This window comes from Chionomys nivalis, chromosome 6 (genome assembly GCF_950005125.1).
Source record: "Chionomys nivalis chromosome 6, mChiNiv1.1, whole genome shotgun sequence".
Classification (NCBI taxonomy): Eukaryota; Metazoa; Chordata; class Mammalia; order Rodentia; family Cricetidae; genus Chionomys; species Chionomys nivalis.
In genome coordinates, this window is record NC_080091.1 from 88,359,275 (window position 1) to 88,376,226 (window position 16,952).

Genomic DNA, 16,952 nt, shown 5'->3' on the forward strand with positions numbered 1-16,952 from the left:
GCAGTTCTGTGTGAAAAGCAAGTGAGAATGAAAACGATAGGCTGAAGAATCATCGCAGTAGCTTTCCAATCAGTTCCTTCTCTGTGTTTTCATACAAATCTAAAATATTATCTTAGAGGCTAACAATTAGGAGGGCAAAGAGATCACTGTTTGCCTAACTGTGATCTGCGCTAAAGCACTTCGCAGACAGGTTCCTAAGACTCTGGCAGGTAAAATTCTAGGAAAGAAGGCAGTTGAAGAGAATTTAATGGATAAGGATTAAAAAACTGCGCTCGAAGGTAGGACAAAATAACTGAGTAAAAATAATATTGAACACGTATGATCCGAAAACTGCCTAAAATGTTCAGAGAATTCCAACAACTAAAATGTAAGAGAATGATTTGGTAAACTCTCAGAGGTTTGTTTACTCAGAGCAAGCAAAGTGTGGCTCTGTAAATTCAAACAGTCTTCTCCTTTTCTCTTTTCCTAGACCTGTACACCATGACTCAGCAAATCAAACCCTGTGCAGCTCTGATGAAAATCTTCTAAGTTGGTAGGGCTTGGTGGGTTTAAGGTCTGAATCGGTTATCACAAAAGTGCAGGAAGGAAGTAATAGAGTCAGAAGCGGCAGAGATAAAGACAATAGAGGGAAACAAGGAAGGACTGGTCGTCAAGAACTTTCTGAGGTCATACTTTGGGCAGCCAGTTCTTCGGTGGAACACAATGCACTGGGGCTTGAGAAGGAAGATGGCTGCCACAAACACGCACTTTGCTTGGACAGTGAATCACTGTCACCACCCGGCCCAGGGGAGAGAACTGATTGACTTAGATTAGGTGTAGAATATGAGCACTGGTTTAATAAGTTTGGTTATTTGCTTTTCCATTTTGCCCCTTAGGATGGATTTCAAGAGACAGAAAATCTGACAGGGCAATCAAGTCTCAGAGAGCCCTGGAGACAACACGCAGGTTTAATTAAGGGGAGACTGCATGGAAAAAGCCCAGGGAAGCTGGCAGATGGATTTGGAGCCCTCAGAGATGGTGACAGACAGCTCCAGTGTGTGGGCTGCCCTAGGACCTGAGAAAAGAAAGAAGAGGCCTTTGGGATTCCCTTTCCCCCAGCTCTGTATTCCTGCTGAGATGTGGGCATGCCTGAATCTGCCAGTTACCACAACGAAGAAGGTGGGGAGAGGAGGCAGAGAATTCAAGCCCCAGCGAATGCAAACAGACTAGTCATTTCAAACATCTTTCAGTGACCAACCATGGGTGACTTCCATGGTTAGTTAGAGCTGGAAATTTTGGTTCAGTCATCTATATCTTGAGTGTCTTCCCTGGGCCTGTTACCGCACAGGGCACAGAAATGTGGCCTAGATCGGAATGTATGGCCAGTGGGTCAGGTTCTTTAAAAAAGCCAAGTAGAAAACCAAACCAAAACAACATCGCTAGCTCCTCAGGCCTTGTATGGCTTTTGAACTTTTATAATGAATTACCCACATCTTGCTAACCACTCACCTGCTCTCTTTCCTTTTTTCTCCCTGAGGTTGACTAGATTTTTCACAGCAGGATTATCACTACTTCATTTTTCAATATTTAGAGTGAGTATATGAAGTGTACACATAAAAATAAATAAAATATTAAATACACTCAATCTATAGGGAAACACTAAAGTATTAATAATTAAAGTTAAGTGCTATAAGAGGGTGGGTGGTTTTCCTTTTGATTGTATACGTACCTTTAAAAAACATATGTAGGCAACTTATGTTATATATGTGGCCACAATAAAAGTAACTATGAGACAAAAATAACCCAGAAATATCACATGGAAAGGGCATATGTGTATTTTAATTATGAGGTAAGATTATTTTAAGGATGATAAACATGGCATTATTTTTCAGAGAAAACTGTTCTAGCGTGGAGAAGCAATGAGGAGGTACAAATAAGTATTTGGCCCTAAAATAAAGGTGCTTTCTCAAAACCTGGAGATGGGAAGAGCAGATCAGCTTCCAGCTAGGGAATGAGACGTAGCTAGAAGACAGACTTAGGTAGAAGCCACCATCCAGTTTTTGAAAGAAGGGAAGGAGTTCATAGAAACCCGGTTTCCAGGAAACGCTTAGCTCCATATTTTCTTTTCTACAGTGCCTTGTTTGTAGAGATGATTGACAGTTGCCTTGGAACTCCTATCTTCCTTCCTGTACTTCCTAAGTGCTGAGATTCTCAGTGTGTGTAACTACACCTGGTTTTACATTTTTGATTTCAACTCTTGAATTTAAGGCAATATTAAACAGGGTATGGATCAGAAGACCAAATTCTAGACTTCCAAATGAGTACACTCTGGCTCTCAATTCATATGACATGCCATTGGAAATGCAAGATGTCTAAAATCTATTGCATATTTCCATGGGGCTTATGCAATGCACTCTATTCTTCTTGGGGTGCCTTGGGGAGATGAGGAAAGTAGGCTTAGAGGGGAAGGCAAACTGGTGTCATGACAATCAACTGAAGACTCCAGGCATCTTGTTCTTCTTCATTGGTCACTGCTGCTGTGGTGGGGATCAAGGACTCTGCTCCATCTGAGGCTCCAAAAGGAAATCCCGAAAGTTGTTGTCCCAAAGTTCATGACTGACTTTTCCTGTTCACTTAGGGGCTGTACAATAATCAACACTTTTTCTTTTGAACCTCCATCGACTGGACCCTGAGTACTGATGAACATTTCCTTAGACAGAGTCCTGACTTCTTTCCATAGGAGCCATCCCTCTGTCCAGCTGCTAGAATCGTGGTACCAACTGTGTGACAATACTATAACTGACAGCTTTGAAAGACACAGATCAACCTTTGCACAGGGATAGTTCTCTACCATAGAGTTTAATACAAAGAATAGTACTGAGAAGTACTTTATCAGAAGCTTTGCTTTCAATACTTGAATATTTCGTTTTTATTTTGCTAAAACCTGTTTTTCCTTTTTTTATGTTTTTTTTGAGATTTGCATACATGAGTACTGCATTGATATCATTTGTACCCACTTTCTCCCTCATCTAATTTTCCTCAAACTACTCTCTCTCAAATTCATGATTTTTCTTCTTTAATTATTGGTAGACATGTGCACACACTATACACATAAACACAACCTGCTAAGTGCATTTAGTGTCACTTATATTTGCAAGCTACCCATTTGATAGAGTATTAATATCCAGAATATAGAGAACTACCAAAAAAAGGCCCAAAGAGTCAAGAAAAAATGACCCAACTGAAGAACAGGCTACTGATTTGTCCCAGTTTGCTTCCCATTGCTGTGGTAAACACCATGACCAAAGCAAACTGGAGAGGAAAGGCTTTATTTCAGCTTATGGCTTCCAATCCATCACTAAGGGAAGTCAGGACAGGAACTCAAGGCAGGGACTGAAGCAGAGACTATGGAGAAGTGCTCATTCCCCTGCTCCCTAGGGCTGGCTCAGCTTGCATTTTTAATAGACCACCCACAGTGGGTGGAGCCTTCCCACATCAATCATTAATGAAGAAAATGCTCCCACAGAGTATCCTACAGGCCAGTCTGACAGAGGCAATTCCTTGATGATTGATTGATACTCCCTCTTTTCATATAGATCTCCTCTAGGTTTGTATCAAGTTGAGAAAAACCAGCTGTACAAGTCCTCCACAAAGAGCTCCCACAGGGCCGGATGAAAATGGCTAAAATACATCTTTAAAGTGGTCAGCATGAAGGCCTGGAGGGATGGCTCAGCCATTAAAGGCTAGGCGCACAACCAAAATTATAAAAGCAATCAGCATCCTTAGCAACTAGGGAGATGAAAACTTAGGTTACTTTGAGATTTCCTCTTCTTCCAGTCAGAATGGTTGAGATCAGGAAAACCACTGACAACGGATGCCAGGGAGACTGTGGGAGAGGGGGAACACACAGTCACTGTTGGTTGGAATACACACGGATGCAGCCACCCTGAAAGTCAGTGGGGAGAACTTGCGAAAAGCTGACCACTACACGGCCCAGCTAGCCCCAGAATCCTCCATCTACACTGTAACCAGGGAATTTACACGAGGAAATGGACTATGAGCATTGAACATCTTAGTCAGTTAGAGTTACATTACTCATTTTAGGAAACTTAGAGTTGAGGGTAAAACACTTGATGATGTCATTTGCTTTATATATTATGTATGTTGAACATAATTAGAGAAGTTCATTATTTCTTAAACACCCTGGTTATTCTTCTCTCTGATTGATTAAAACATTCTATAATTTATAATAAAGTGTTTTATACCTCAGGAATAGCAGATAAAATTATTTGTACTCCAAGACAGCTTAACTGAGAAGATTTACAGTTTTTACTTGGTTACAGAGATTAATCTCAATATTAAAATATTAAATATAGCCAAATAGATTTATCTTAAGTGGGATACTGTTCTGTATATTGATAGAGCTACTAGGAAATAGAAAAATCAAATACTTTAAATTGTATTCAACAATTTACATTCAATATAATAGATAAAAATGTTTAGTTAATACTCTAATTTACTCTAAATGAATTTGATTATTTTATAGGCTAAACTGCACTAGTCAATGTCAACAGCACAATGAAGTTCTGTTAGCTTGGCTTTAAGATTTTATCCATAATTCTTCAGTCAATATCTAATTAAAGGTGCACAGGGAGATTGAAATTCTATAATGAAAAAGAATATTTAAGACAGGGATGATTTTTCTGTCGAGATTCACTGCAAACCATTTAGCAACATTCATAAAACTAACAGTAAGAGCCCCCCAAAGTATCCTTTACAGGATATTTTATAACATAAAGCCACTTCCTTGGCATTTAAGTTGCACTGGCATCAGATTGTTAGAACACAAAGGAAGGTCACTGTCATTTGATTGCAAACCATTCAATATGTGTTACCATAGAAGGGCATGGCCCAGATGGTCTACTTTGATGAAAATCGTTCAAACACAGTCTTTCTTGTGGAACTTAAAGGCCAGGGCTCTACAGCAAGAGATAGACAGTACTTTTCCACTACAGGTGTTCTGCTTCCCTAGAAATAAATTCGACTTTCACAGAATAAAAATGAAGAACCTGTAGGCTTTGGCCACCAGGTACGCTAAATACTTCAATGTGATGAGAAGCGAGACGGTTTTACAGAACCTCAGAGAGCTAGCTGATGCTTGCCCGCTCTTTCCAGCTGGGTCTGAGATGCATCATTCTCTTCGAGGGTCCCCAGAGTCTGGTGTTGTCTGCCTAGTCAGGTCAGCTGCCCCTCCCCACACCACCCATTTTACAGCGCTGCGGACTTGTGGGCGGCAATAAAAGGTGCCATTTGTGGAATACTTGCTACCTCTTTAATCCTACCAAAGCCCCATGTGACAGACAGTATCGTGCTGGTTTTATCCGTGGCAGACTTCTGAGGCTTAGACAGGGGACCTGACTTTCAAAGTGACAAGCTAGAAGTAACAGACACAAAACTCGATCCTAAGACTCCGCGGCTTCAGAATCTTGATGCTAAGGCACAGACGGACATCTATGTAATTAAGGGTATTCTAATCACTGTTTGGTGAAGTCTTCATTATATCCCAAGTCGCTTTCATTGTGATTTGCCTTGAGGAAATAAATATTTAACTGAAACCTCAAGTCAAAGAATCTTTCTCTTACGATGAGGTCATTCAATACACACTTGAAATGCAGAGGCAACGGGTATCACCAGGAGTCGCTTCTCTGCTCCAAACCTTCTTCCCTTCCTCTCTTCCCCACCCTCCTCACAAGTTTACCTTGTCCAGGAAGAGAGTATTCTGAGAAAAATTTGACTTAAGGCCAACTCACACCAGGGTTGGGGTTGCGCTGATGCACGTACCCATTTGCCCTTCCTGGCTATGGATTCCACTAAGGGCCCCGCTCTCAACTTCCCGACCACCTCCAAGTTCACCTGCAAAAATCACGCCGGGCAGAGACTCCTGTGATCTCGCAGCGCGGAGCCTGAGGTAGCGAGTGTCCCAGGCTGTCGTGGGGAGGCGGAGCTGCCTGCCGGTGTCCCGGTGTCCTTGTCACTCACCTGCTCCGGGGCTGAAGCCGGCGGGGCGGCGGGCGCATGGTTGGGGCTGCTCCCGGCATAGTTGGCCAGCCTAGCCGCAGTTAATTATTACTAGGGTGCCCATCGCAGAGGGGTGTGAGCAACCTGAGCCACGCCCAGAGCCTCAGTGCATGTTGGGAGTGTTTACTCCCGCTTCCAAGGCGCCGGCAGGTACACCGCTCTGCTCTCGGTCACCGTCCTGCTGACGTTGGGGACCTTTGTCAGGAGCGGCAGGTTGCATGATTTTCCGCAGCCACCTGTGCTGCAGACAAACGACAGCAGCGAGTACTCTGCGTTTTGGTTTTTGAAGAGTTAATTCGCCCTTCAGTTCGAGATTTCTTCATTTTCTTTTCCTTGGTCTTGGCTTCCCCCATTCCTTGCCAGCACCGTTGCACCCAAGGCATTCTCTTTTTCTCACACCCTTAGGGTGCGCCGGAGCCTCCCAGGCAGCTCGCAACACCAGTGTATCTGCCTGGCCGGACCACCTGACTTAGTGGGTCTTGGGACCGCCTATTTGTATTATTATTATTTTATTAAGCCCCACAGACGCTTCTGCTAGCCATGATTTCATCTACTGAATTGGGTGTGGCAAGTTTACTTTTTCTCAGTACCTTCAGAGTCAAAAGGAATCCAAAAGACTAGCAGATGAGAGACGCTGTGAAAATAATGTTTTTATTCACATACGTGCACACACACATAATAGATGGTATTATTTGTACCTTTTTGTTTGTATGTAAGAAAATTACTGGTAATTCTGAAAAAAAAAAGAGATTGTTTTTCAAGTGTTAAGTTTTGAGCTTACATAAAGGGAGCTAATGATTTTTCAAGAGAACGATAAGAAGTTGCCATGAGGTCTCCTCTGCCGGGGTACTGAATGAACAGAAAGATAGACGGCGACACCAGACCCAACAGTGCTTTTGTGATGTTTCTGTGGTGTCTTCTCAAGTAGAAAGGGTCAGACAGTGGAGGAAGTCTTTGGCGAATGAAAAAGACCAGGGGCTTTGAGATTTACCGGGCCTTGGTGGAAAGGTGTCCTGGACCCAGCCCAAGTGTGAGTCCTGGGGAGGCCGGGCCCCATATTGCTTGTGCCGGAGTGTGGTTACTAGTGTGGACTGACCTTTGGATAAGGAACAGGACCTGCAGGGTTTACAGCTCCGGCTTCTAGAATGTCTCCTCCGATCCTGGCCCCACCCAGTCACCTGTGCTCAAAGGGAGCTCCTGTTTATTTCCAGCGTCTGGGCACCATTGTGTTTCTGCCTGTATCTGCAGCCTTCCAGCTGGCCCTCTTTGTCCTCTGAGTCCTTTATCCTGGTGTAGATGTATAGTTTTTCTTCGTAATGTAAAACCGTATAACATTCGCAGTGTGGAAATTTCGGAAAGCACAGAAATGAGAAGGAAAACTATTCACAAATTTATCTCTGAAATAAAATTGTTGTAAGCAACAGGCTGAATGTCTTGACTGACATGTTTGCTCTATGAACATATGAAAAGTGGCTGCATAGTTTTCTGCTTTATGACCTCGTTTTTGCCCATAAAAGATATTGTGAACAACTTACCATATGTCAAGTCGGGCTATTCCTTTCTTACAGTGTACTGTAATATACCATATGCATAGACCATTTTCTATCTAACCAGTTCCTTACTGTGGGAAAGTTTTACTACTAAGAACAATAAGGTCGATGTTTATGTATAACTGCACCTAACTGTGATTCCAACCTCCAGAGTGAAGTGGCAAGATAAAAAGGAGAACGTCCTTTAAACTATTTTAAAATTTATTTTACTTTTATTATTTGTGTATGGGCGTTTTTTCTGCATGTGTGTACACCATCTGCCTTCAGGGCCTGCTGAGGCTAGAAGAGGCCGTTGGATCCCCTGAAACTGGAGTTACAGACACTAGTTAGTCAACATGTGGGTGCTGGGAACAGAAACTGGGTTCTCTGTGAGAGCAAGCAAGTGCTCTTAGCTGCTGAGCCATTTCTCTAGACCCTAAAAGAATTTCAATTCAAAAATAATGTCATTTTTATAACCATAGAGCAATATACTGTTACGAGTTATTACACTTCCTTCAATCATTTATCAGTTTGAAAGTATAGAATTTATATTTTATTTTAATTTTTTTAAGACAGGGGTTCACTGTGCTGTGCTCCAACTCTTTGCCTCATTCCCTGACTGATAGGATTACAGGCATATGCCACTATCCTCAGCTAATACCCATTGTAAACATGTGCAGAATTAGATACTAGTAAGGGTGAAGTCTTTCTTTACATTTACCTTGTATTTTTCACTTAAGAAGTTTACTCTCTGCTCATCTTCCTCTTTGTGACTTGCAGTGTGTCTTTTACATATGAAGCTTATCAAGTCTTCTTTGCAAACGCTGTAGCTTTCTTCCCCGGGAGATTTGTTTTATCTTAGTCTTGTTTATGGTACTTTTGACATATCAAAATTTCAAAGTTTAAATAGGTGAATTTATTAATTTTCTTTGTTATCTTGTAATTGGGTTTAATAAAAGCTTTTATGTCCCTATATTTATCTATTTTTTTAGGTTTTCCTCAGATATTATTTATTCATTAATTTCTACCCATCTGGATTGCTTACATTAAAAACCATGAATTTTAAATCTTCATTTTTCTAAGCTTCACAACTATTAAATAAATTATATTTATAAATAGTAGAAAGCTTCACCACTACTCACTATAAGTTTCACAACTTTTAAGTAGGCCATATTTATCGAATAATATAAAGCATTGATTCCATATGAAGGCAATGATCCTGTGTATATCTCTACTTCCCCTAAATCTAGTAAGGGGCTAGGCAAGCCCAATATTGGTCAGCCCTTGGTTCCTTTTTCCCCCTCATCCCTTGCTCAGTGAATTGGCAAGTCCTGAAGTCTTATCTCACTGCTCTCCCCTACAGCAGGCCAGCGTAGTCCCCGGTTGGATGCTACAATGACCTCCTGACCTATTTCTCTGCCTTTGGTCTGCCTACTGAAGAATGAGCTGCCCATTTCCCACCTCAGCCATCAGTACCCTTTATAAAGTGTGCAGATCCCATCATAATGGGTTCCTTTGCTAGGAGCCTTTCTAGTGGCTGCCCCAGACATGTGGGATGAAATCTAAATTTGAGCTCCTTACCAAGACATAAAAGACCACTCTCCGCCCAGCGTGGTGGCGCGTGCCTTTAATTCTAGCACTTGGGAGACAGAGGCAGTTGGATCTCTGTGAGTTCAAAACCAACCTGGTCTACAAAGTGAATTCCAGGACAGCCAGGACTGTTATACAGAGAAACCCTGACTTGAAAAACAAACAAACAGACCTCTATTGTCCTTTTTTGGCTGCAGATTTTCTGCTGCCTGTATGCTTGTTATCCAGGGTGAGTTTGCTCCTGGAACAGACCAAACTTGTTCCTGCTTCATGGCCTTTGCACTTGGTCTTGTGTCTGCCAAGAATTCTCAGCTCTGGTCACAGCGTCTTCCCATTATTCTGACATTTTCCCCCAAACACTAGCTCCTCAGAGGCCTTTCTGATGACAGCATTTTCAAGTTTCTACCCTTTCTCTATCACAGCACCCGGTTCTGTTGTGCTCATGGCAGTTATCATTGCCTAAATGCATTTCACATTTCAGGTTATTTCGTTATCTTACATCTCCTCTTATTAAAATACAGGCTTTAAGAGAGAGAACAGGGACAGAGGTTTGATACTGTGGTGGTGTGAATAAACTGTCCCCAAGAGTTTCTTGGACCCCCAATGGGCAGGGCTGTTTAAGGAAGTTTAGGTGGGTGGAGAAGTGTGTCACCGCGGGTGAGCTTTGTGATCACAATCCTCCCTCCAGTTACAATTTGCTCTTTCTGTTTTGGGCTTTCCATCAAGAATGTGAGCTCACAGCATCCCACTTCTGCTACCATGCCTGCTCCCAACCATGGTCAGCTCTCATCCCCCTGGAACCAAGAACTCAAAGCAACCCTTCCTTCTTTAAGTTGCCTTTGGCACCCTGTTGTATCATAGAAACAGAAAAGTCGCTAATACCGGCGGCCCCTCTTTGGCACTCAAACTAATGCCAGGCCCGTGTCAGGGTCTCAAGAAACTTGAATTGATTCATAATAATAATGATGATGGTAAATATGATTGAGTAAACAACTGTACATCACATGCTTCCGTATCTGAGATGGCACTTTATTAAATACATAGACATTGGAATTAGAATTTATACTCTCTTTTATGGCCCATATATCTGCAATGATGTGAGGTGTCCTTCTGTACATGTGTTGCCTTTATTGGTTGATGGATAAAGCTGTTTTGGCCAATGGGTCAGCAGAATAAAGCCAGGCAGAAAATCCTAACAGAGAGAGAAAGAGAGAGAGTAGGCGGAGTCAAGGAGAGCCATGTAGCCACAGAAGGAGACAGATGCCAGAAATTACCGGTAAGTCACAACCTCGTAGTGATACATAGATTAATACAAAAGGATTAATTTAAGATGTAAGGGCTAGCTAGGAATACGTCTGAGCCATTGGTCCAACAGTGTTGTAATTAATATGGTTTCTGTGAGGTTATTCGGGTGGGTCTGGGCAGCCGGGAAATGAGAGTACAGTCTCCGCTTACACAGCAGTGTCCCAAGTGGCATTCCATCAGCTCTGGAGAACAGCTCAACATGACCTTCACTTCTAAAAGTTTCTTAATTATTTTTGCCTTGAACACTGCAAGTGATAGCTCCCCACAGAACATTAAGAGTTAAGTGGATATTTACTCACTATATATATATAAATATATATATATCAAATATAAATATATATAAAATATATAATATAAATATATGTATAAATATATATCAAAAATCTTCTGGGACTAATATACGAACATCAGCAACTGATAGTCTCATGTTGAAGAAAGGTTCCTAAAGTTGAGTGTTTCCTTGGTTGTTGGTTTTTGTTGCTGTTTTTGAATATTAGGTTATTGACGTGAGTGTTGGGATGACGATGGTAAAGTCTCTGGTTTGTTTATCCTCACCCCTATCTCCACCAGGCTTCCTTTGAATTGACCTGCACCAATTCTGGGCTTGGCCACGACACTTGCTTTGGTCTATGGATCAGTCCCAAAGAAGGCTTGAGTGATTTTATTTTTTCACTGTGACTTCCTGATTGCTGCTCTTTAACCTCCCAATGATATTAATGAGGCTGGGTTGAGATATGGGATGATAAGGACCCTTGGTCCAGTTGTGAGGTAACCCTAGTTCATAGTCTGTAAACAGAGCTCTAAACCACTCCGCAGCCGATTAAAAACCTATAAATGACTGACAATACAAGAAAAACTGCCCAGATAAAAGCAGTAGGCATTCTCAGTCAATTAGACCTTTGAGTCACACTAAGGGTGTTATAGGAATATGCTTTTCAAATATACATTTATGTGCCCATCAATATAGTCTTAACTAGAAAGTAAGAAAAATACTCGGGTTGCAATACATTGTGACCACATATAGAAAGAAAACAGAAAAGAAATAGAAAAAGAGACTTGGGTTACCATCAGGCTGAGTAATTTCCATGAGCCACAAAATCACTTCTGAAAAAACATTTAGAGGTCTCTGTGGCTTGAAGAAAATATCTAGAAAACAAAGAGTCGTCCATTTTAAGTATGTGAGCCAAAGAACAGGGTTCATTGCCTTCCACGTCAGCTGGGGCCAAGGGAAGCTGAACCGGAAGCCCTTGATAAAAAGGGGACTCCCATAACATCCCAACTGGAAATCACCTTGTTTAGGAAGCTGCCTTTACAATGAGCTAATTGTCGCTGTTTTTCCAATGTGAGAAGTTTGAAATAAATATATTTTATAATTGTGAATTTTTGCCATTCTGTTATAATAAGCTGCAATAACTACAATTCCTGTGGGAAAATTGTCAACAATTTTTTGCGAACTTGAAGAATAAACATCACTTCTGGTCTGTATTGAACCTGCAGTTGCTCTTCTGTGGAAACAGATTTTAGAATCTTGATTAAAACTGTTTGTGGGAAAAAACCAAAAAGATAAAGAAGGGGAAATTTCCTCCTAGAATCCCCCACAGCTTTAATTAAAGCAATGCTTTTATTGATGTGCAGGTTGTTGTGAATTTCTAGGTAACTGGCTACTTTAGGATCTTTGTTCCGTTGCGGTTACACTGTGGGGCTAATGGTTCACCTCGCATGGCCAGCTGATTCTGCAGCTTGAACAACCGAAAGCTGCTGTATTAATGGAGGGGTAATAAAGTGATTTCCGTTTTGAAAGTGAAATATTGACTGGAAAATTAATCTGTGCCAGGTTTGAAGAGCTGGTAGTACTCAGCAAAGAAGAAAGGCGGACTCTGCCTGGAGGAGCTCCATCTTCAGCTACAAAGGGAAGCCCAGGTCTTTTGTCTGTTGGAGAAAAGATTTCCTAGTATAGGTTCCTTTCATTTTTTTACCAACAGCAGGCAATTCACGGCGTCAATCATAGTGCTCCAGCAAATCCTAAGCAATAGAAAAGCAATGCAATTGTTTTAATCATATGTATTGTTTGAAAGGGGAAGAGAACCATTTCTAAGTAAATGAATGGGGCAGTAGTCTTTGTCACACCCCCAAAGTGACTCTCCTTAAAAATGATTATTTCAAAACACAAGGAACTTTAATGGACTGAGACATGATGGCTGTTTTTCTAAATATGCATTTAGCAAATGTTTTTCTTTAATAAAACTCTATTGATTTTTCTTACCTTCATTTCTATAGTTTCTTAAATTTTTTAAATATATATTTGAGTCTTTCAACAGATTATGAAATACATATGGGTAGTAAAACAGATGCTATATGAAGCAAATAAAATACCTCTATTGTCTTAATTACTTTTTCTAATGGTAAGAGCAGCTAAAATAATTACTTAACAGGAATTCCAAATGCAGAAAATACAACTTCGCGAGCTGTGGTCATTGTGCTGTATATTGGAACTGAGTTCTCTTTAGACTTCTCTGTGCTGCGCTGTCCTTCTCTCTGCTTTGACCTACTTCCCTCCTCTCCCGCCCGCACAAGACAGCTTCCTCTTCTGTTCCTTTACCGCGACATTCTTGTTTTTGTTTTCAGAGTCACAGCCGGTGAGATCACATGACGTTTTTGGTTTTGGACCCTGGTTACTCTCATTTAGCACGATGTCCAAATCCTTTCATGCTCAAGGCCGAATAATTTTTGTATGTCCATATTCCATTTTTTTTTGCTCATTCACCCAGCACTGGGCACTGAGGTTATTTCAGTGTCTGGACTGTAGATAGTGCTGTGCTGAGCACGGCTGTGCAATATTCTTACAGTGAGATAGTGATTTTGTTTGACTACGTACTCAGAGGAGGATTATGGGTCTCTGGCAGTTCTACTCCTGGTTTCTTTAGGAGTGTCTGTGCTGTTTTCTCTAATGTCTGTAACAAACCACATTCTCCTGAGCAGTGTCCTAGCCTCTCTCCACAGGATTGCAACATTTGTTGTCTCTGGTCTTCTTAAGTAGTCACACTAATGAGTGTGAAGCGACCTCATGGTGATTTTAGTTTGTATTTCTTTGAAGACTACTGATATTGAGCATCTTTCCCGTCTTTTTTGGTGTTGTTTTGAGACTGTGTCATGTATACCTGGAACTAGCTCTGTAGCAGGGGATAACCTCGAACTTCATTATAAGTGTGTGCCGCTTCACTTGGTTACGTAGTTCTGGGGGTGGAACCCAGGGCTCTGTGCATGTTAAACAAGCTAATTACCAACTGAGCTATATTCTCAGATCAGACTGGTTTAAAATGTATTGTTTTTATTGCATAAAACATGTTATATACTAGTGTATAATGCTTACCTTGAGAAAAACACATGTGTAATTGCTCAAACTGCTACCCGTGTTTGCCAGCTTTCATAGAAGGGTGTGTTTAAATGAGAGAACACAAACACGTGAACAATGACCAGTCAGGTGAGATGTCCTCAGAAGTGAGCCTGTGACCTCGGAGGACACAACTGAGATTATATGTTCTACCAAAACTGAGGTTTCAAGTGGAAAACAGAACCCGAAAGAGCTTTCCTTGTTGACTCCTTGAGTCTCCTGATGAGATAAATGGTGATCTTAGCAAGTGTGTTTTTATATTATGTAAGCAGTATGTAGATATTTGAAAGACTTTTTTCTATAAGTCAATTAACCACCATATCTCAGTTGATGAATACACAAAGTCAAAGACCTTACATGAGTAAAAGATCCATTCAAAGCTCAAAACAGATTTATAGGTCAGACTAGGAACAGAATGACAAGTTCCCTGACAATGTCTCAGATTCCACCTGGTGATGGAGGTGGTTCTTGTATTTTATCTGTTGCTTTTATTGGTTAACTAATAAAGAAACTGCCTTGGCCCATTTGATTGGCCAGCCTTTAGGTGGGTGGAGTAAACAAAACAGAATTCTGGGAGAAAGAAGCCGAGTGAGTGAGTCGCCATGATTCTCCCACTCCAGACAGACGCAGGTTAAGATCTTTCCTGAGGATGAGACTCTGTGGATTACATCTATCCCGATATGGTATGATAGACCACACCCTCCTGAAAGGTTGCTGTAAACACCTTCAGAAAATTACTTCACTCAACTGCCTACTGAGATGATCCTAACACACAGGTTACACCATGAAAGATCTGAATACAGCGCCCCCATTCAGCAGGAAGCAGTTTGGAGAGAAAAAACTGCGCCCATATTCCCAAATATTGTTTATAAATATTCTTTTACATTTAAAGGGGGATATGATATAGATATGAATAATTTGCATTGGTATGGATTATAAGGTCAATTTTGTTATGTGTATACGTATTTCTGATCTTGATTAAGGTATTGTGATTGTGTAGTTCATTTAAAAATGTAATGTATAATTAGGAAATATAGGTTGCTAATGGATAATCATAAATAATAGTCAAGCTTGTAGTCATGTTAGTTAGATTTTCTAGATGTGCATAGATATATTTCAGATAGGCATTCTTCATATCTTTCAAAGGCTACAGAATATGGCATTTAATGTTTTAATAACTTAGGGCTTTTTATGACAATGAGACACATCTGCTCCTGACAGCACCAATCTACTTCAAGAGGAAGATGGGCATCGAAGAGGCTCCTTATGGAGTTTGATAGCCATTTGGGCAAGAAACTGCTCTTGCATGGACTGATGCATAAACTGGATGCAAAGAACCCGCAGAGAGAGGACTGCTGAACTTGCCTAAAGGTGAGATGGTCTTTCGGGGTTCCTGACTCATGAAAGAGTCTGCGAGACATTCTGCAGGACACAGCAAAAAGTGACTAAACTGTCTTTGAAATTTCCTGTTTCATGGAAAAGTCTGCTGGATACTATAGGCCTGAAGGCTGAAGATGGATGCCCCAACAGTACAAAAGAACTTTGGGTGACTGCCCAGGCAGCGAGATGTCTCTGTCATTTCTAGAGTTTTGGATCTCTTGTTTACTTAGGTAATATTATATCCTTCTGGAGTCTTTGATGGAGTTGAAGAATGGATAGATAGTTATAGTTTTCCTTAGTTATGATAAAATAGATATAAATATTATAACTGTAATTCTTGCTTGATAACTGTTTTGCTATATGTAATCTTACTATGTTAAAGTGAAAGCCTTTCTTTTTTGTTTAAACAGAAAAAGGGGAAATGATGGAGGTGGTTCTTGTATTTTATCTGTTGCTTTCATTGGTTAACTAATAAAGAAACTGCCTTGGCCCATTTGATTGGCCAGCCTTTAGGTGGGTGGAGTAAACAAAACAGAATTCTGGGAGAAAGAAGCCGAGTGAGTGAGTCGCCATGATTCTCCCACTCCAGACAGACGCAGGTTAAGATCTTTCCTGGTAAGCCAGCTCGTGGTACTACACAGAATATTAGAAATGGGTTAGATCAATATGTAAGAGCTAGCCAATAAGAGGCCGGAACTAATGGGCCAGGCAGTGATTAAAAGAATACAGTTTCCGTGTAATTATTTCGGGGCATAAGCTAGCCATGTGGGCGGCCGGGTGCCGGGGACGCAGCCCTGCCGCTCGTATTACAACAACCTGGAATGGTTTGATGCTGACAAGGGAGAGGAAGATGGTTTGACATTTGCCCTTACTGGAGTCATGGTCTACGGTCCCTGTGCTGACAACTTGGATTTTTTCTTTTCTTTTCAGAAAGAACATGAGAGGAGAGAGAGAGAGAGAGAGAGAGGGAGGGAGGGAGGGAGGGAGGGAGGGAGGGAGAGAGAGAGAGAGAGAGAGAGAGAGAGAGAGAGAATAATTTCACCCCCTGCTCCATGAGGACATGCTACGGCAGTTTGTCTCAGTTTGTCTCTTAAAGACCTTGTTTTCTTTTCTGCAGAAGGAAGATTCTGGTGGAGACTTCGGTTGGGTCACAGTGTACAGAGATTCTTGTCTGTAGAAGGAAGATGCTGGTGGAGACTTCAGGTGGGTCGCAGTATACAGAGATCCTTGTCTGTAGAAGGAAGATGCTGGTGGAGACCTCACGTGGGTCACAGTATACAGAGATCCTTGTCTGCAGAAGGAAGATGCTGGTGGAGACTTCGGGTGGGTCACAGTATATAGAGAAGCCAGTGAAATGTTGCTGGCCTTGTCCACAGCCAAGAGCAGCAGCTGTTTCTCCGTGACACTGGGCTGTGAGAAGAGGGCAACCATCGGGACAGGACGTTATGCTTCTAAGACGTATGTGTCCACAGCTGAGCCAGTAGCTGTCCTTGATGGACCCACTAGGAAAAGAAAACGTGGTTCAGAAAGAATTCAGAATTTACATGGTTTTGTCCTTCCATTGTTACTCAAATGCTATTTTAATTCCTACCAAAAGATACTAGACTCTCTCCTCTCTCTCCCTTCTCTCTTCTCAAATGTGAACTGAGGAGGGAAACTGTAATAAGTGAGGAAGAGTTAAGAATTGAGCGGTGAAACCT

General features: G+C 41.4%; 1 protein-coding gene across 1 annotated transcript in view; it reads right to left on the minus strand.

Annotated features, from left to right (window-relative positions):
• Nucleotides 1-6,076, minus strand: part of Rassf6 (Ras association domain family member 6) — a 36,335-nt gene extending 30,259 nt beyond the window's left edge. Inside the window, exon 1 of the mRNA XM_057772642.1 lies at nucleotides 6,019-6,076. Within this exon, the coding sequence (XP_057628625.1) occupies nucleotides 6,019-6,056 (38 nt within the window). The 5' untranslated portion in view covers nucleotides 6,057-6,076. The remainder of the gene's footprint in view (nucleotides 1-6,018) is intronic.
• Nucleotides 6,077-16,952: the final 10,876 nt, after the last annotated feature.